General features: G+C 39.2%; 1 protein-coding gene across 3 annotated transcripts in view; it reads right to left on the bottom strand.

Moving 5' to 3' along the window:
• Positions 1–516: 516 nt before the first annotated feature.
• The window catches only part of TLN2 (talin 2), a 149,603-nt gene continuing 129,131 nt past the window's right edge, over positions 517–20,988 (bottom strand). For all 3 annotated transcript variants that reach the window (XM_068144034.1, XM_068144033.1, XM_068144032.1), the window contains 8 exons: positions 19,093–19,200; positions 17,303–17,408; positions 13,504–13,628; positions 7,583–7,708; positions 5,741–5,803; positions 5,477–5,659; positions 4,444–4,569; positions 517–4,334 (listed from right to left, as the gene is read on the bottom strand). In XM_068144034.1, coding sequence (XP_068000135.1) covers positions 4,206–4,334; positions 4,444–4,569; positions 5,477–5,659; positions 5,741–5,803; positions 7,583–7,708; positions 13,504–13,628; positions 17,303–17,408; positions 19,093–19,200 — 966 coding nt within the window. In that variant the 3' untranslated portion in view covers positions 517–4,205. The remainder of the gene's footprint in view (positions 4,335–4,443; positions 4,570–5,476; positions 5,660–5,740; positions 5,804–7,582; positions 7,709–13,503; positions 13,629–17,302; positions 17,409–19,092; positions 19,201–20,988) is intronic.

Raw genomic sequence — 20,988 nt, 5'->3', positions numbered from 1 at the left:
ACATATATCACAAAGTGTTTGGTTTGTCTGTGCAGTAGAGCTTTAAATAGAACATCTTCCTCTGTCACCTGGAAATTCTACCTTTTCCCAGCCTTGAAGGTAGACACAACTTCTGCCTTAGTTTGATTAAGGAGCAAAATAATCCTTTACATGACCATCAGTGCAACACAAGTCACAAAAATCTACAATACAGAAGAAAGAAAAGGAATTCTTTTAAGGGCTTACTGTTGGTGAAGACAAAAAACCCCATTTTTTTGTGGACAGAAAGACGCTACACATAATGGTGTGGCAGCATGACTACAAACACCTTTGTACCTTTGGGGTCAAAACTTTGCCAGGAAGGGAGGACACTGAAGTGAGAATTCAGCCTCTTAGGAATTGCAGCATGTAATTACAAAACTGTCTTGGAACAGAAGGTTCTTTCACTGCAACAAAGCACACTAATTTGAGAGAAAACAGAAGTCTCTACTGCTTCATTATTTTTAAAAACATTTTATAAGTAATGAAATGGCACTTATTTGTATCTCAGTAAATGACAGATAATAATCTTTAGGCAAAAGGAATCATGCTGTCAGGTATGAACTGTCATGGGTATAGCATTTCCACACTCTCTAAGACATGAGGTTGCTTCAGCCTGCCCACTGAACTGGGCCATGTCTAGTTTCGCTTGATTCTCTTGTGGAATTTCTCTGGTGCAGCCCAGAACTCTTCTGCAGTGTTGAGTCTGGCAGCGTGTCCCCACAAGCACTGTGCTCCTGAGCCAGATGCAGTCTGTCCCTCTGTCTACCTCCAAAATCACTTATCAGATATCATTCCAGGTAGTAGGGTCAGGTAAACCAGCAGTTTGTAACATATTTGTAACTCACATGGCCAATTTTCTGCTTTGGCTTCAGAAAATTTGTGTGACAGAAATGTGGTATTCATTAGCATGAACAACCACATGTTTAATGACTATTACTGTGAATTGGGAAAAGCAGGTTTCAGGAATCAGGAGTTATGGGCAGGTAATTCTCTCTGTTAATCATGATGCAGTTACATATGGACAACACTTTTACAGTATATGGCAGAAATGAAAAAATAAATCCAAACCCAGAGATTAAAAAAATGTAGGGAAGATAAACGTATTGATGGCTCATACCATATGCCTGGAGTGAATACCTTCGCACCTGGACTGATTAAAAGCAGAAATGTGCTCATGAGCTGAACATATTCACAGTGAAGAGGTTTCTAAAATTATGTATTCATCCCATCATTAGGAACCAAGTAATGAAGATATGGAAAATCAAAAGGAAAGAGACAGATGAAACAGGAGCCTTCAATTTTTGTTTGAAATCTTTTCTTGCTTTGAGTCTTCTGATGTAGAAAAGATTAGACAAATGATAAGAAAATCAAATTATTTTCTGAATAGCTGGGGAAACAACACTAGACTATTTGCACACAAACAACTTTGAGGCATTTTGCTTTTAATTTGTATACAATTCCTTAAAGTGAATTCCACAGGAAGAAGAATGAGATACAACAGAGCTTGTTTACCATTTCACAAGTTAACAGAACAAAGTAAACATCTGTCCTTCTTATCAACTACCTTCCATCTTTTACTCCAACTTGTCACTTCCTGCTGCAAGTTCCCATGCCAAATAAATGCATGGACCTGTTCCAAACTCCACTGACATTTGCATGTGGACTTCAGTGGTACTACAAATTATAACAGCAAGGAAAAAATGAAATGGAAAGATTTTAGTTGAGCTTATGTTCTCTTAAAGCTTCTCAAATGAAGACCCCAAATTCAGAGTAAAAAACCACTTCAGTTGTTGAGTTCAGCTACTCATCTGACTGTGGTTCTTCTATGAAGCACATAGCTAAGGAGGAAAAAGGGCATTAAATCAGAAATAGAAAGGTCTCAAAATAAACTGTGTTAAAATGGACTTCCCAAATAAATTTATCTGGAAGACAATTTGAGCACACTCTTTCCTTCTATATACTGATGAAGTTTTCTAGCTATACCATTTCCATACGTAGTTGCATTTGACCAGATTTTGGGCATGTTTCAAACTGGAAAATACCATCCTGATCAAAATATATGACAACAGTACTATACCTACAATAAAATACTGGCATGGTGCTAAGGATAGCATCATCTTTCTCCATGCTTTTATGGGACCAAATAATGAGAGTTGTCTTTATTTAGGTCTTACAGCAATAAACGCTAACTTAACCCCCTGCTAAAAATGTACAGAAAGCCTTTTCTTGGTGTAGGAATTCTGTGACGCTACTCACAGTAAGTGGAACTTAAAATTGCATGTCTCTGATAGCAAAGGTTTGTATATGAACATAAGCCTACACATCACAGCATATCTGTCAATGCCAGGGATTCCACTTGGGATTTGCCAATTTTTTCCTCACGTGACTGTAGATTCTCCAGCAACTCTTCTGAGTCTGAAATGTCTGCACCAGAGAAGAGACTCTAACAACAAAAACCATTGTACACTTTAATATTTATTAATTGTCTAGTCATTTTTTTGCTATATATTTAACACTAGTGTGACAAAATTCCTGATAATTATAGCTCATGCAGGTAACTTAAATGCAGAGTTAGCACTACCTAAACTGGTAAAAATACCACTAGGGGGGTTACTGTTGAGCCTACAAGACAAATATTTCTGCAGCAATGACAACTAGGTGGGTATGCATGTGACATAACAGGCTCAGCTGAATGTACTTGGCAGGTATCTAAATGACAGCACAGCCTTTAGAAGGACTGAAGTGGCAACGTCCTCTGACCTAAATAGACTTGACATTATTGTTTCAAGAGGCCTTGAATTGACTTGGAGGCATGTTGGATATTGGTGTTAGGAGAGATGTTTCTGTAGTTAGTCAAATAGCCTAGCTTTTGCTAGTTAAAGTTTCTGTGATTTGTGTTCTTTCTTTGACGGGGTAAAATGTGTCACTAACTCTACCCCTATTCCTATTGTTTAGGTCACAACAGAGATAGTGAGAACATACTGTACCTTTCTGCAGCTGAAGACTGCTGATAGATTGCTGCTATCCCTTCTCTGCAATTCCTCGGTGAGTACATTTTCATCAATACCAACTATGAAAACCAATTCCCTACAGTACAGATTTTTTAAAAATATATTACAGAAAAAGTCTACTTGTAAATCATGTATTCTTTTCTCCTACAATACCCACAGGTTTCAAAACAAAGGAGTTCTAAATGAAAGTATTTAAAAGAAAAACAAGAGTTGTCATAGTCTTTTGTTGTACTGGGCACTTCCCTTTTTTGACTAACAAATAGTCTAACAGAAATCCCACACTAAGAGCCAGATAACTTCAATTCAGAAATGAAATGCAAGCTATTCTGTCCAAAGTTAGAGCATGTGTATGTGTGGGTAATACTGTAAAAGTAGTCACACATTAAGAGGTATATCATTGAAACAGCATTTTCCTTCATGAACCTCCTAGTAATGAGGCAGTGACAAGCTTTCCATTTCTTTGTTTTCTGAGCTCTTTAAAGAATGGCTATTGCCACATCTTGTAAACCTAAATACTGCACAAGCAGAAGCTTGTTGGTATCAGGTAAGGAGCAATACTACTAGTGCAAACAGGTGCAGAGACACTTCCTCCAGTTTTGAGGGGAACCAGCTATATCACACGGAAAGATGACAGGCATCTTCGAACCCACACTCAGGCGTGTTTTTCCAGTCAGACACATATCCTTCTCCAGCTTGGTCTTCTTTCTACTAAGGTAGTTGGGGGAGAACCACCAGCTCATGTGATATTTATCATATGAAAGATTTCTTGACTGTTTCCTATTAATATTATGAATGTTTTATAACAAGTCAAGGAACAATAAATACCTCAATTATCAGGAAAGTGACAATAATAATACTGACAGTGTCTTTAGTAAAAAGTGAAACATTCTCTCCTGAGATATAAGTCAAGGAAGGAACAGGAATGATGAACCTAACACCGTACCATTATTTGATCATCATGCATCTCAGCTGACCAGATGAGAAAGATCAACTGTTTATTGCCCTCTGCTCATCCAAAGCTGTGATAGGCAGTTTATTTAGGTAAGTGCTTGGCATACCAGAATGTTGTCAGAGCAGTTCTCACTGTACTGTCCTCCTTTAGCTTATTTCTTTAAAAGAAAAGGAAAAAAAAAATAAAAAGGGGGAAAAGAAAAAAACAGAAATCTCAGCAGGTTAACCTTCATCTTCTCTCAGCTCTGTGGGTAGAAATTTGTATTGCTGCTGGCGGATCTGAGCCAGTTTTTTCCTTGCCTCTTCCAACTCTCTCTCCTTCTTCAGCATTTCTTCTTGGGCTGCAATGATCTAGAAAACAGAAGCATAAATCATGACAGCAAAGAATACTGTCTAGAAAGCAACACCACATTTCTATGATAGTTTTTCTCTGCTTTACTTCTTGAGTGATTGTACTAACCTGAGCAATGCCACCCACAAACTTTGTTTTGACCACGACATCGTCATCCTCGGCTTTCCCAAATGCTGCTTTTTGGGCCGCCCTGACAAGATTGTCTGATGCTCGCTTGACAGCATTTCCTGCAGCCTTTGAAAAAGACACAGGAAATTTTATAACAATAAAAATACATAACTAACATGGATTCATCTGAGCATCAAAATTAAAACATCTTTGCTTGACTACACAAAAAAGGTGCATTTTGTTTTTTCCCAGTGAAAAAGAAATAAATCTTCCACAATCTGATACAGAAAGAAAGACAATTCTCTATAGTTTGAAATAAAGCACTAGATAAAATCCACAATAATGATCAAATTTGAGTTTTGTTTGAGGAAGAGAAACAGAAAATGAAAGCTAGTATATGAAGGAATATTTTAAGGCCATGAGGTTTTAAAATCAATGAAGTCTCCCAACAGGGCAAATTATTCACTTATCCACAATTATCTCACATTTAAACTTTTATTTCCCAAAAGAAAAACTGACCACAACTCAGACTGGCACTTAGACAAGTACTTTACTGAACATATGCATAATCTTGCAGAGGCCAGGAGGATACTCATATGCACCCAAGTTAAGTGTGCCTACCTGTTTGCAAGCTCACTGGCAATCTGACTGCAGAATAATTGCACAGAAACCAACTGTGCTCAGTCACTATGAAAACGTGCACTGTAAAAATTCTCCACTCTTACTCTTGTGGCTTATCACGAGCATGAATCTACCAATATTGCACCTAAACCAGAGCTTGGGACAAGCCACTCAACTTCTCAACATCTTTTGCACATCAAGAATGAAACAAGCAGTGAAATGAGCTGTAGCTGCTGCTGAATAATGACAAATGCAAAATCACTTGATAAACTGAAGTGCCCCAGAATCCAACAAGGAAGAAAAACTTGACCAGACTTCTGAAAATTCAAGAATTTTGGGCTGTGATGACACAGTGCTAAACAGCATTTACATAGCACCACTCTGGGGTTTCAGTAATTGAAAATGCTAATACCTGTAGCCTCCTCATGGCTTCAGAGTCATGATCAGCTTTCACTTTGCAAGCCACAAGCAATTGTGCTGTAGAAGCTGCCACTTGCTTGGCAGATGAGATGAGCTTCTCCTCACTAGCGTGGCCTTGTACTGAGGCATTAGCTGCTTCACAGAGATTGCTGGTTGCAGCTGCCACCATTCGGGCCTAGGAGAAAGCAAAAAAGTCACCTGTGTGTTCTCACAGGGTATTATTTATTCGTGTTCCTTAAGAGATGTCATCACTTACAGCGGAAATAAGTCCCTGAGACCACTGTCCATCATCAGCTGCATTTGCAGGGATTGCTCCAACCTGAAAGAACAGTTCAGAGATGGTTTACAATGGAAAAGAAAATATGATTATTTTGACTCAGATCTAGACAAACAGTAATCCATGAAAAAAACAAAACACCTGTACCTGGGACCATGCCCAGCATGCATAGGAGCAGAAAACCCAACTGAAAGCTAGTTGTCAGAGTAAGTGTCTTGTAGTACACATCTGCCTGATCATGTAGCACCCAACTTGCTATGCTGCTTGACTTGACCTTGGAACATGTGTAAAAGTCCCAGAGTCTGGATTGCTGCAGCTGAGACTTTGGCCTAAGCAACAGTATTTTGGTTGGGATTAACTTCTTCCCTTAAAGACTACAGTATTCTCCAAGCAGGCAGGAAACTACCAGTAAAAGTAATTTGCTGACAAAATTCCTGATCTATTCCAAATGGCTAAATTTTGTAAAGCAGGATGAACAGATTTGCTAATATGGCACTGTATTTGACAGGTGTGCTTCTATTAGAACAGCAAGGTACAGCTTTCCTCAGGCAGATTAAGGTGATTCTAGCAGGTATCTGAATTTGGATGGAGTAGGATACAACTGCTATTAGCCTCAGCCTGAAAGACACAAACAGAAATGTACCTGAGGGAGCAGAGAAGCCCAGAATTTCCTTTGGGAGATTCAGGGCTGATACCAGGATATAAATACATTCTGTATTATTCTTATCTTTATAGCTCTACAGTGGTGGTGTTAAGGGAAGTAAAGCAAACTGTATGTCATAACGAAACTAGATAAGAACAGATCTTACCACATAAAAGCAGAATGTACAATAATCTAGGAAAGGCAGGGAAGCAAAAATTCTCATTTACTGGACTGTCTCCACAGCCACATGGGTATTAAAAGCATCTTGGTTTATGCATTACTGGTAAGTTCCATAGCTACAGCTTATGATGGATCTTTTCAAACAGTTACATCACTATTGTTCTTTGAAATAAGTGCTTTGTGCTCCTGCTAGAACTAAAAGCACAAGGTCCCCAGGAATCTTAGCTGAACCATAGTGCTTTTGTGACAGGATCTATGACACTGTCTTCTCAGAAGAAAAACCTAGATGATAGTGGAAACCGTAACTACTCACCAACAATGATCCTCTAACACAATGTACTCACAAGCAGCATCTGATTGATGTTCAGATTTTAAGTTTCAAAGCATATTCACTGGGAAAAAGTCCCAGTGCTGGATAGGAAATAAATTAAAGACCTCAATCCTGACCAGACCCAAAGGACCACACATTATAAGCATTCATACTCCTGGTCCCAACAATGATTATAAGCACATCCACTTAGATGGGCTGAATTTGCATGCAGGACTGCCCCCTCAGTGAATCCAACAACAAAACACTGAGAGCCTGATTAGTGAGGCCCTTTGCCTTTCTGGTCCAGAGTGGTATTGTACGCTGTGATACTTGTTTCTGGATCTCCAACTGTCTTGTAGGACTAAACATAACTAGGTTGAATAACAGATCTTCACAAAATGACAAAAACAACCCACAAACAAAAAAAAAAAAATCCCCACAGCTGAAACACTGAAGAGCCAAAAGACTTGATTACATTTATGAGGTTTAAATAAATGTAATTGTGGTTTCTACAAACAGAATCAGGCCTGGGCCATGTACTGTCACAAGCAATGAAGAGATTTACTTTTGTTTTCATTAGTCATTCCCAAGCGCCTTTCCTACTGTTCTAACAGAGAACAGTTAAAAGACTGGATTACGTTTTTATGCTTGTTCCCCTATACTGTTACTGCTTGTCTTATTTACCCACCTTTCCCTGTGCCACCAGTTCTCTCTGGGCTGCTGAAGCTGACTTCACGAGGGCACTGGTAGCAGCTGCAATGGATTTAGCTGCTTCCAGGATCTGTTCTTCAAAATCCAGAGTCTCATCTGCTTGCTATAACCAAGAAAGAACAACATCACAGATTATTCACCTGAAAGCAGTTTTATTTGCAGGATTGTGGGTATCTACAGACTGAGACAATATTCTGGAACACATCAGTAAAGTCAGTAAGACTATTTTATGCAAAGGAGTTTCACGTGCCCTTGTATCTCCTAACATATCAATCTAAATATCAGTCAAGATAGTTAAAGAATTGCCTTCAACTTTCTAGTAAATTACCTCCACAGGGGCTAATCTAAACTACAGCCAGAAAAGTGCAGGTCTGAAAATAAATTCTTGTTTTCCATACCAAGATTATCTTTGTAGTATTATAATACTGGCTGCCAGTGTTAGTAAACTAGGCAAAGCATTTTCTAAATACTGAAAGACTTAAAGTGTTAAAGAGCAGTGATTAATGTGTATTGTCTCAGTCACCTGTACTAAGAAATGCAAGGTAGATACCAGACAGGTGCACAGACTTTACAGCTTTTTGTAAGAGCTGTCACTTCACAGACACCAATATTGTGAAGCAGCCCACTTAAGTAATCTTGGAGGCAAGAAATGCCAAAGATCTGTCTGACACCTCAGTCATCCAGATGTGTCTATCAACAAGCATATGCAAATAGAGAAATCAGCTGTTCCTAATGAGGATTCTTGCTATTCAAAATGCAAATCTTTTGTTCCATAAAACAACAACTTCTGACTTTATAATCATTTAAACACTGGAAACATTTATCCATTTAAGAACACTTTCTAGCTTCTGAAGAGTTAACAAAAGAGAGATAAATGGTCACTGAAATACAGGATTCTTCCAACATACGCAAGTACAGTATTGTGTCAAAATAACTAACCTGAGGAACACCAGCTAAATGAGCTTTGAATTAGATAACTAGGAACTTCATTTACAAGTCTAAATGCATCCAGCTAAACTTAAGTCAGGTTTAGTTCTCCTGTAAACTGTGATCTGATGAAAGAGTAGTTAATTATAAAAGATAATGACGGGTAATTATGTATCATTACAAAATACCTCATCAAGCAGACCTCAGTCCTAAAGCACTTCACACAACCGCCACATAACAAAGTCCATGAGATGAAACCATGGCATCCATAGATATCAGAAAAAAATATCTGAAAATAAAAACTGATGTGTAGACAATGCTGTCTGGCACTTTAAAGCTTTTCTTATCCTTCGGGAAAAGCCACCTAATTCAAGGAAATGTAGTTGTCTTGCCTTGCTGTTGGGCTAATCCCATCAACTGAAGTACATGGCTTTGTAATAAGAGTACAAGAAGTTGTGGAATATTACTTGCTCACTTTACATTATTTTTTGGCCATGCTTGCAATGTAACATCATGACCATTGTTATTTAAGTGGTAATCACATTGGTGATTTGTGAAAAACCAGCCACCAGAAAGAGGCTGAAGAAAAGTAGTTGCTTGAACTCAATGAGCCATAGTGAGTAGACTAAATATTGGACATAAGTGCAAAGCAAAAATTACTTCATTCAAATGGAACGCAGGGAAATCGAATCTTGCATTGGTGAGAATGCTATTGTACAATGGCTGGGTCAACTTCCACTAAGCAGCAGGTAAAGCTCACAGGAAAACTAAACCTTAGTAACTCATCAGACAGCAGATTTTTCCTCCTACTCTGTGTACTGAATGAAATTTCATTCCAATTGTATTGAAATCTCAGGTGTGGGGAGAAGAAAGCACACCCCAAGATTTCCAAAATTCCAAATCCTACATTCCCTATCTCACAACTTCCTTTATTTCTAGGAGGAAAAAAAAAGGACAAAAAAAGAAAAAAAGGCTTTCTATTGACAATTGATCCCTTCTGTGGAGAATTGTTTTTGAAGCAACGTTACATACTCCATGGAACTTCTGTTGAGTGTCCATCTTAACTAAGAAATCCTTGTTTTCTAGTCCTTCCCTAAAGTTTTACCTTCAGCAGTTTCAAGAAAGATATCTAAGGGCTGGATACTCATCTTTGAAATGGGGATGTAGGTTAATTTACCTGCCCATATTCTCCAAAGAGCATTCCTTAGAGATAAGGACATGCCCAAGACTGAACACAGCAAAGCGTCCTACAGAAGAAGTAACTCTTCTACCTCTTCACGTTATTAAAGCATGCATCCTTAAGTTCATGCTCATAACAGTGTGGGCAAAGCACAACATGTCAGTTCATGGCCATCATGAGCAAAGTTAGGAGCAATGGTATGATACATGGCAGAAAATGTCTTAAGAGAGCTAGCTGGGTTTCTTTAGAAAATCAGATCCATGAGACAAGTGATCAGCTTCTCCTTTCTCAGGTAGTCCCATGAAGACCAGCATCTCTTCTTCCACAAGCTTAAACTAATAAGGTGTTATTGACTATGTAAAACTATAAATGGAGTGGAAAAGAGTCATCAGAACAGAAACCAAATTTAGGTTAGCTACAAAGTCTGTAGCATTAAATATACTGAGCATGTTGACTGTGCCATTCAATATATATATAGTTATCTTTTTTTAAGATGGTATTGTTCTGTATTTTAACCAGTTTTCTACAGAACCTCCATTATTAGGGGTAGCACAAATAGTCAGGTTAATAGGAGAACAAATGAGTCCCCAATCTCATTGCTAAATACTGGAAAGAATTATAAAAGATAAACAATCTTATTTTACAGGAGCTTTCATCTTCTATTTCATAAAGATAACAACAACATGGGTAAATTACTCCACTGAGCCATGGAAAACACAACCACCATTTCAGTGAAAGTCAGTTCTTGGCACTACTGCTGCTCACTGTCATAAAAAGCTATCCAGAACTTAAAGGCACATCCTGGAGCTCCTCTACTGATGAAGGAGCCCTTCGTGTATTTATTTTAAGCCAGGTTGGATTAGAATTCTGCAGGAAGTCTTCTAAACCTGCTTGTGTGTTAATGTACTCCTTCATCTTGCCTTCTACTATGTTAAAACCCCCGGAGACAGGACAGGACACTGTAGGAATATGTTTGATATATAGTTGGATTAAATAACAACCTAATATATCAAACATATCACACAGAGTCCTGCAGAAAAAGGCATCCAGGTTTGATTCATCTTGGGGAAAAAAAAAGGACACTGCTGGAAGTTAACAGCAGGGAACTCCTACTGACTACTAAAGACGCTTGTCTTTGAATGCACAAGCCTGCATAGAAGCATGAGGAGCAGACCAACAGTATCAGGTAGGTGCAGCAATGCTCTCTGCTGTTGTGCCTCTTCTACCACACCTTTTCCTTAAAAGTGTTGGTTTTCCACTATGAGTGAGGCATGTAGTTTTTATTAGATAAAATATTTATCTTCTTTAAAAAAATCTGATTTTAGGTGGCTGTTTTTTTTGCAGCCAGTGGCATATTTGCATAACAGGAGGAATATGTGGTTGCAGTCTAAGACATATGACCCTCCAAAACTGAAAAACAGAAAGAGTCCACACTCAGGAAAAACATGTTGTATTTAAAGAAAATATGATGGCCAAAACTTGCTTGATAAGCAATAAACATCTCATTGCTTCACAGATCATTCCCCACCTTGGGCACTACAATAAGAATACTGAACATGTTTTGTTATGGGAAGGGGTAGTAGCACCCGCTTAGGACAATCCTCAAAGTGCTTGCAAGATACCAGCTCCTAAGACAGAGAGACATTAACTGGGTATCAATGGGACAGTGGACTAGTGGACTAAACATTTTAGGAGCACATTCACCATCAGCCAAATGACCAGGTTTTAAAGAAAAGAGAATATGTATCATACAATAAAACACAGGCAGCAGTTGGCATGTCTGTGCCTTTTTAAAGGCTGTTCTCCGAGATGATTCCCAGTAATGCAAAATCTGCCCCAATAACAGAAGCATACCAAACAATACAGAAAAAGCCACCAATCATGATGATGATGATTTCCTGCATGGAAATTATTCTGACATTACCAAACTAAGGACTTCTCTGTGAGTTTACTTGCTGACAACTACTGCAAACCAAAGCAGGATATTTGTCTAGCTGGGCCAGCAGTCTGTTCCATTGTAGAAGATAACTACTATTCCTACCTTTTATAAACAACTAATATGGAAAAGCAGTACTACCTAGTACTACCTACTAATACTTAGACCTAGTCTAAGCATTCATACTACAACACTATGACAAGCATCAGAAAGACAAGAGCCTGTTCAAGCAGGAAATCCTACTCTGGGAGGATGCGAACCACAAGTCCTCAGCACAAAAAGTGGTATTTGAGTCATTCTGATCTTCCTAGTACCTTTGATATGTGTTGCAATCCTATTATGAAAGGGATTAAACATCTAATAGAGGATGTAAAACTTGTTTAAATACCAAATGAAACATCTGGATATGAATATTGTTCCAGAAAATGACAATTACACAAAGCAATAGATCAGGCTGGATACTCAAATGAACATGTTAAATGAGGAGCAGGTGTGAGGTCTGTATTCACTGGAAAACAACAATGACCCTGGAGTGCCTTAGAGGTTGGAAGGAGGCTGCTCCATGGTCGCTAGGCAACGTACATATGCTATTGTGCAGAGACTGCACAGAAAAGGTGATGGAGGACTCATCCTCTCCTTAGACTCAGCTCTGAAGGATCTCATTATAAAGGACCATTTTTCTTTATAAACAAAATGAATGTACTTGTTAAAAAATGCAGGGCAAAGAACATTTATTTTTCCATGATCTAATTTATTCCCATTACTAAGCAAAGGGACAGTGTGTGAGAGGGTGGGAAGTCCTCAAAGATTGAAGCTACCAAGAACTATTTCATCTGATGCTCCTGAATGACAAAATAAAACCCTGCACACCAAAACAAATCACCCAAGACTGAATGTTCTTGAAGCTCTACTTTCTACAAAGACTTCTCATTAACTTAAGTTAGAAAACAGTTTTGCAACTGCAAAGCAGCAAAAAAAGGGAAATAGATACAGAGTTCTGAAGTCTATTACAAAACAGGCAAAGCTTAATTTTCACTTTAAAGAGATGAAATTATAGGCAGCATAGTAATTTCTTCTAAAATCTGCCTGTTACTCTACAACAGGCAAAAGATAGCAATCTCTGTGATACAGTCTTGTGAGCTATGCATACAACCATAAGTAGAGCAGTTTCACATACTCCCTCTGTACCACATATAAAAATCATTGGCTTAATTTTATAGACTATATTCAGAGACATGTTTGAAATGACCTAGCAACATGAAAGGCTACTTGCTTTCAACATGAACTGTAGTTTCTTTTCCTTCAGGAAAATTCAATAGAGATGGACATACCCCATATCTGCTTTGATACTCAAGCAGCTATTCTTTTAGCATGGTGCAAAATGCTGTGTTTTTAGTTTCAGAAAATCTTGAATGTCCTTTGCATTCTGCTGAATCCCTTCTGTGCTGCTGCTGCTTTGTCCTGCTATACTACATACCTCAGATGAGAACAAAGGGTCTTCAAAGGAAACCCCATGAGAATGACTTTTCACATCAGTAAAATATGTTTGGAAACAGAAAAATAAATAATGAATAATAATGACACTGTCATTCTTAAATGCATTTCTCATGTTTGGCTTTTCTTCCTGCTTGCTCATGGCTGATACTTGACCACTCCCTTGAAAAGCATTTTTTTACTCTCTTCCTTCAGGGTTAAGTCCCATCCAGTGCCATATCTGGTTAGTGGCACTGAGACTGGTGCATGTTTGATTGTTTATACCATTATCATGGACAGTAACAAAGTATACACCAATATATGGGCTATATGCATCTTCTACTTAATTAACTTCAAAGAAACAATGGGGATGTACACTCACCTTTGGCTTTGCTCTTGGTTTCAGCTGCTCTAACTTCTTTGCTGCAGCCTCAATTGAGGCTGCAGCCCCTAGAAGCTCTGTCTCTGCAATGACTGTTGGGTCTTCTGGATCCACCCACTCTGTCCCTGAAATTAATGGAGATGAAGACAGTAACTTTAGTACCACTGTGAACTGCCATTCAAAGAGGATGATTTACAATCACACTTCAGGTGCACATCAGAATGCACATCACTGAAAGCTGATTTTAGTACCATAATGGCATAAAAACACTGGAGTTATGCTACCAAAAGCAAAATGTAAGTTGTGGAAAAAATATTTGGTAGAATTATTCTGTTCTGAAAGTGACTGTGCAAGCAAAGCAGCTTCAGAAAGAGATACTGTCCATACTGGGAGCAAAACTAGCTGTCATTCACTTACTGTTTATCAGAACTCTTACTAAGATGGTTTCTAACTTGACCTAGTTATAATGTACACTGATTGTATGGTGAAGAGAACATGTTACAAACAACAGATACTCATCTGCAGCACACTTCCCAGAGTGTATTTTTTTGGCAGTGGTTAGAGATAAAGCTAGCATTGACTAAAAAAGACATATTAAAGTACATGAAATCATGGGTGACACTGTTGTGGGTGTCTGCTACAGACCACCAAACTTGGTCAAGTGCAGAGTCTGGGGAGGAATAACACCAGGCACCAGTAGACTTGGGCTTGAACTGCTGCAAAGAAGCTCCATGGAGAAAGATCTTGGAGTCCTAGTGGACAGCAAGTTATTCATGGGACAGCAATGTGCCCTTGTGGCCAAGAGGGCCAGTGGCTTCCAGGGATTCATTAAGAAAAGAATCCAGCAGGTCTAGGGAAGTTTTCCTCTCCCTCTTCTCTGCCCTGGTGACACCGCACCTGAAATACTATATCCAGTTTTGGGCTCCCCAATTCAAGAGAGACAGGAATCTGCTGGAGAGTCCAACAGAGTGCTACAAGGATGACTGGGGGACTTGAACATCGCTCCTATGAAGAAAGATTGAGACTCCTGGGGCTGTTTAGTCTTGAGAAGGGAAGGCTGAGAGAGAATCTTATCAGAGTCTATGGAGGGTGTCAAGATGCCTTCATCTTGAGAGCACCAGGCTCTTTTTGATGGTGCCCAGTGACAAGATGGAATACATGTGGTTCCACCTCACCCCAAGGAGACATTTCTTCATGGTGAGGGTGACTGAGCACAGCAATAGGCTGCCCAGAGAGGTTGTGGAGTCCCCTTCTCTGGAGACTTTCCTGGATGTGTTCCTGTGCAGCCTGCCACAGGTAATCCTGCTTTGGCAAGCGGGTTGGATTCAATGATCTCCAGGGATCCTTTGAAACCTCTAACATGCTGTGATACTGTGAAAAAAGATGTGCTTTCTAACAGCAATGTAGAGAAGGCTAACAGTTTCTGAAACATATCCAAAGATCAGCTTTTTGTTGTTGTTGAGGTTTTGGTATTTCTCTTTGCTCAAACTTTGTAGGTCCACAGCTGGAGGTGATCTTAGATTTTCAGAAGCAGTCAGTGTATTATTTTTTAATGTAATAACATTATTATCTGGATGACAAGACTCAAAGTATGCATGTATTGGATTGAGGGAAGCAATGAAACAGCCAAAAAGAAAATCATGAAGAGAGAGGAAAAGAAACAAGAACACTTCTAATTGCATAACTACTAAAGGCAAGGGGAGGAAGTGACATCGCAGATGGAAACAGAAGAGGATGGGAAGCAGTATATAGCAGGCAAAGAAAGACTAAGCTAATCAAAAGAAAGAAAAAAAAATTCCCAAACTCCTTTTAAGATTGTCTTAAACTTATCAAAACTATATTAGGAAGTTTGAGTGAACCTAATAGTAAAATATTGACTGAAACATTAAGAAAGAGTGACTGGAGAGGATACTGGCACTTTGCATCAGGACTAGCATAAGCCATGTCTGATTGAACAAACAAAAGGAAATAACCTCAAATGCTTATAGATCACCAACTGGGGAAGGACTTCTCAGGATCTCAGGTAGTGATAGGACTAGGGGGAATGGAATGAAGCTGGAGGTGGGGAGATTCAGGCTAGATGTGAGGAGGAGGTTCTTCACCATGAGAGTGGTGAGACCCTGGAATGGGTTGTCCAGGGAGGTGGTTGAGGCCCCATCCCTGAAGGTGTTTAAGAGCAGGCTGGATGAGGCTCTGGCTAGCCTGATCTAGTGTGGGGTGTCCCTGCCCATGGCAGGGGGGTTGGAACTAGATGGTCCTTGTGGTCCCTTCCAACCCTGACTGATACTATGATACTAAGACAGTTTCTGATATGGATGACTAAATCACAGGAGAATACAAAATGACTGGTTCCTATTTATGATGTTTAGGGAGAAGGCTGAAGCACATGGTACTATATCCTAGTGAGCTATGTTCCCTGCTGCTAATCCCAATAAGACAATAAAAAGTTATGGGTTTTTAAAAAGCATTAAGGGGAATAGAAAGATTCTGATATTGTCTTGGCTTCTTAGCAAATGAAAATGGAAATTCTGAACCATGAATGCACAAAAAAGGCCTGAAGAATTCAATAAATTCACCTGCAGAGGGTAAAATCATCATGTAGATCACTGTAACTATACTAAGACATGGGATGGGAATAGACAGAGGACACATAATGTAAGGATAAGGGATTCCGATACATGAAAAGTGTTTTGTTAGGACTCTTTCCCAAGTAATGTGCACTGACAAAAGCAGGAAATAACTGAAGAAAACCTGCAGTGCAGATTATCCAGAACATCAGGGGAAAAAAAAGAATATATAGTGTTCTCTGGTCTAGCTTAGGAAAGAATGATCAAATAATTATGAATTTACTAGAAGCCTTTGGGGGGTGGGAGCAGAATAATAAAAAATAGATGTTTTTTTCTGTGTTATTCTATTATCTCTGAGATTACAAAGGTTAGAGGCCTTTCTGATGGCTGCAAAGAGGTCTTGAAGTTCCCAGTAAATCTGGTAGTAAATGTGCTTCGGCAGTAACCGTCTAATTAATAACACCACCTTTAATATATACTAATCACATGTAAAATGTAGAATGTTAGAACAGTTGTCCTAAGAGTTGGCATGCACCACTGGCTAAAAATTGTACTCAGCAAGTCAGTATCTGAGAAAAACATTATCTATTGTTAAGAACAGTGAACTTTCGCTAAGCAATGGAATGCATTGCTTATTTGAGTGGCCACAGTTCTCTGAAGTCTTATTGTTTCATTAGGGTACGTTGTCAGGGCAGGACCAGGCAAAGGAATGTAAGCACTACAGACCTAAAACTGACATCATTGCTAGAAGATGAGTATTATTTCAGTAAAATTATAGTACCCCCTATTATTTGAAGTTAGAAAGCAACCATCACTGCAGTGCAAAGGACTTAGTTCTACTGAAGAAACAGTGTAAGGAAAGGAACCAGTCATCCAATTACAATTCAGCCACCAGTTCAAGAAGAGTGGCGCTGTGCTTTGTTCTCTGCTGCTGTGGCTCTTGAGTGCTTTGCTTGATGGTTTGACCTGCAAAGGCCACATGATTTACTGATGAGTTAGGACCACTCCTATAAAGTGGGAGAGGATCAAATAGACATGTTTATCAATCCTGTGCACAAGTGAGTATCAGCAGAGAAATTAAAAGAATGGAAGCAGGTGGCTCCAAGACACCCAGAACATACTTTAAAGGGTCTTTGTTAATTTGTGGTTTTGTTTTGAACTACAAAAAATGACAGATCATCATCCCTGGAGTAAAAGGCACAGTGTACTGGTAGCCAGGCTGCCCAACTCACCTTTCATTGCTTCTGCTGATTGGATGAGCTCTGTAACAGCACCAGCCACCCGCTTGGAGAAAGAGGCCAATTGATGCTTTAGCTCTGGAGTTGGTTTCTGAAGGATCTAAAGAAAAAAATTCAAATATACCAATGCATATTAGTAAGGATTCCAGAGAATGTTTGAACATTCCCAAGACCCAGTAGTGAAAGATTTATTTTACACAGCAATTGACTGAGAGAAAACATGACACCAGAGAGAGAAATGAAATTGCCAATGAATCACTAGGAGCAAAGGCTTATACTGCAAAGTCTGATGCTCACTAAGAAAGTGGCACTGCTTTGCATCTCTACAGGAACTGATGACATTGTCTGCAAGTTCCCAGCACTAAAGTAAGGATTCTCCAAAACAGAGGGGTGTGTGTGGGAGCAATATGCAGCTTTAGCACTAAATTCTCTGGTATTATGGGCATTTGGCTTAGTTTCTCTTAACTGCTGGAGAAGAGCCCATTTTCTAGTATTAGCAGTGAATGTTTTCTTGTGTCCTGCCCCTAGTTAGTTGATGAGAGAAAAGTTCCCTTGAGCAATCAAGTCAGTTTTGTGCCACTTGCCCAATGGAACCTCTGCAAAAGCCAATACATTTAAGAAATTTTCAGTATTACATCTGACAACTCTTGCACTTAAAAAGTATTATAGAATCACCTTCAAATGATCAGCTGCTGAATATAGCTCTCTGGCATCCCTGTGTTGAAATACCTATGCAATCATCCCTACTCTAACAATGTCATGACTCAACTTACCAATAATTGTATCACAAGGTGCCACATCGACTAATTAAAGCTTTCTAATCTGAGATGATCCATGTTTCTGGAGTCTGCAAATTAAATGAGACTGTAGATCTGGGGGTTCTGAACTACCAGAGAAACAGGCATCATGAAGCAACAAGACTGACTGACACTGAAACCATCTTGCTATTGTTTTCTCTTACCTGAGCAAAATAAATCCGAGAAAGGATGATGTTAGCAAGATTACAGCAGAACAGCAGCTCAGATAACCACAGAAACAAATCACTGGTATTACATCTAGACTGTATCTTTGCCACAACTCCCAAGAGTTAGAACCCAGGGGAAAGAGGGCAAAAGTCCCCAGAACTAAAAGTCTGTCATTTACTTGATCACTTTCAGAGGAGCACTGAAACTTTTGTTCACCTACTTTCCAGATCCTGTTTATACTCATGGAGCTCAGCACAAATGCATGATGTATGTATGCGACTAGTTCTAGACAGATGTCATCCAACAGTCAAGATGAAGTTACCATTCTATACATCTTTTTTCCATGAAGGCATTGTGCTTTTCACTTGAGGTTGTAATCCGTGTCAGAGACAATTTTTGAAGACAGCAAACATTGTCAGGGAGAGAATGGGACATTTTCTCATGGCTTTAGGGCTCTGCAATTAAAGCACCTTAAGGTAAGAAAAGCCTATTCCACTTTATTGAGGGAACAGGCCTTTCTTACCTTAAACCTCTTATGCAGAGGGAAAATAAAATGAGCAAAAATTGAGTTGAAGCTTTGGCCTGTTCTGGCATGCAGTTTGAAACAAGTACTGTGAGTTCCAGAGACCCAGTCTGAAAAATTCCCCAAAGTACTTCTAAACTAAAAATGGATCACTGAGTTTCCTTTAGCTTGCTTTTCCCAAATACCAAAACTGTTCATAATCTTGTGATAAAGATGTGTCATTAGCCACTACAGAAAGAAGTCACGATTATTCTCCTTGGAAGGGATCCAGCATGTGGATGCAGACAGCTCCTTACCAGGAGAACATGCTCCAGGAGTTCCAAGTATCCCAGGGTACATTCTGTTCCAAAGCGCAGGGCTCGCTCTCGAACTTCTTCACTCACATCTGGATGATATGATGCTTGCTGAGGAGGCAAGACAACGTTAGTACCCCAAAACTGCTTCCACAAGAGAATAATGACACAAAGAAGATATGGGAAAGGAAGAGATTTTTCATTAAGTACAAATGACATTTGAGATTGAGGGCCAATTATTTCTCTTACAAAGGTGTAAGCAAACCATGCTCAAAGACCAGCAGAGCTCTAGTTCTGAGAATGGCATTTGGGACATTTGTCCTTTTATCAGCACATCCTCCTGCCTGAGTGTGCACAAGCAGTCTTTCTTAGTGCCTTTCCTCAGGTATTGCCAGCAGTAGTACTACTTCTTTCTGCCAGTTGGCATAAAAAAATAGAGAAACCCTTGAAGAACCATTTGGAAAGACAGCAGGATTTATGGTTTCTTCTAAAGAAAATGTATCATTTGGAAAACTCTTGGGGCTGGAAGGGCTCTTGGTTATGTATATACTGTTCTACAAGACAAAGCTTTTGCTGTTTGGGCTCTTTTTTTTCACTAATACCACCACCAATTAAGTGTAGTTTTGCCACCCACAAATGGCTGCTTATATCTTCCAGGTTAGAAATACACTAAACCCATTTTTTTGTTGTAAGCCTGTACAGCCTACCACCAAAGAATGAAACCAGAAATGACTATCTGGTTTAGAGACCAAAGCACTGGGCAGACTCCAGAAGCCTTTAGACCAATCAGAGGTCAACCACCAGCCCAATACATGGGTCAGATATGAACCTCTCACATTTTCTTCTTCATTCAACAAGATGAAGATAATAGTTTGTTCCTTATAAAAAGCTTTGGAAACAGCAGAAAAGTGCTACAGAAGTGCCAGGATATCATTATTCTACACGAGAGACAAAACCAAAACTAACAAACCCACTAAAAAAGAGTCCCAAAAGCCTTATCTGCTTTTTGTTATCTGGTAACACGTTGCCAGTAAAGGCTTATTAATGGCTTTAGCTTGACATAGAGATGTTCACAGCAATCGCCTGTGCTGCTCAAGTACAGAGAAGCAGCAAAAGAGTCAGTTCTTTGACTTCTTCAGGACTTTTACTAATTATAATTACTGATGTAAGCCTGACTAATGAAACCATTTAATTTTTAATACAAAAAGTGAAAACTGCACCCTCTTGAAGCCTTATATTCTTAAAATAAATGCCTAAGAAACGGTTATTGAACATAAATGCTCTGTTTTCACAAGTGAAACTCCCTAAAACCCAGCATTTCCTTTCACAGAACAACTCTGTACCCTTTCAGCCTCGTATCTTTCATGTTCAAGCACAATCTCACTGCTCAATTACTCTGAGACCTTCCTGTGACCCGCAACGCGCTGAGCAAGTGCTGCTGTCAGCTGGGCTATGGCTCCCTCTGCCGGGGAGCTCTAGATCAGCAGAGCATAAAAATGGCTCTTACTCGCCACCTCCCACCTCTTTAACTGAAGAAAAAGGAGATGGGAGGAAACAGAGCAAACAGGATAGGATTTTTCCCATCTTCAGCATGCTTCAAACAAGCTCTAGAAGCCTCAAAAATGCAGAACAGCTTATTTTTTCATGTGAATACAGTGTAAGCCCCCTAATATGATGCTTCTCCACTTCAATATTGTTATATGTGCAATTAGAGCAAGCATCTGAAGGAGAGAAATATAAATCTCTTTTTATGTTTTGCATGTATAGCCAAGACTGGTATCAGAATATTTTGGGACCATTTTTAAAGTTCAGTGAGCCTTAAAACAAGCTTTATACTTCACTGTAGACTACAGACAGTTTAGTAAGACATTTTTGTAACCCAGAAACCTCCCAACAGAA

Source organism: Melanerpes formicivorus, unplaced genomic scaffold (assembly GCF_026170545.1).
Source record: "Melanerpes formicivorus ecotype bairdi unplaced genomic scaffold, bMelFor1.0.p_v2 SCAF_10, whole genome shotgun sequence".
NCBI classification, from domain to species: Eukaryota; Metazoa; Chordata; class Aves; order Piciformes; family Picidae; genus Melanerpes; species Melanerpes formicivorus.
This window is presented reverse-complemented; position numbering and strand designations above follow the sequence as displayed.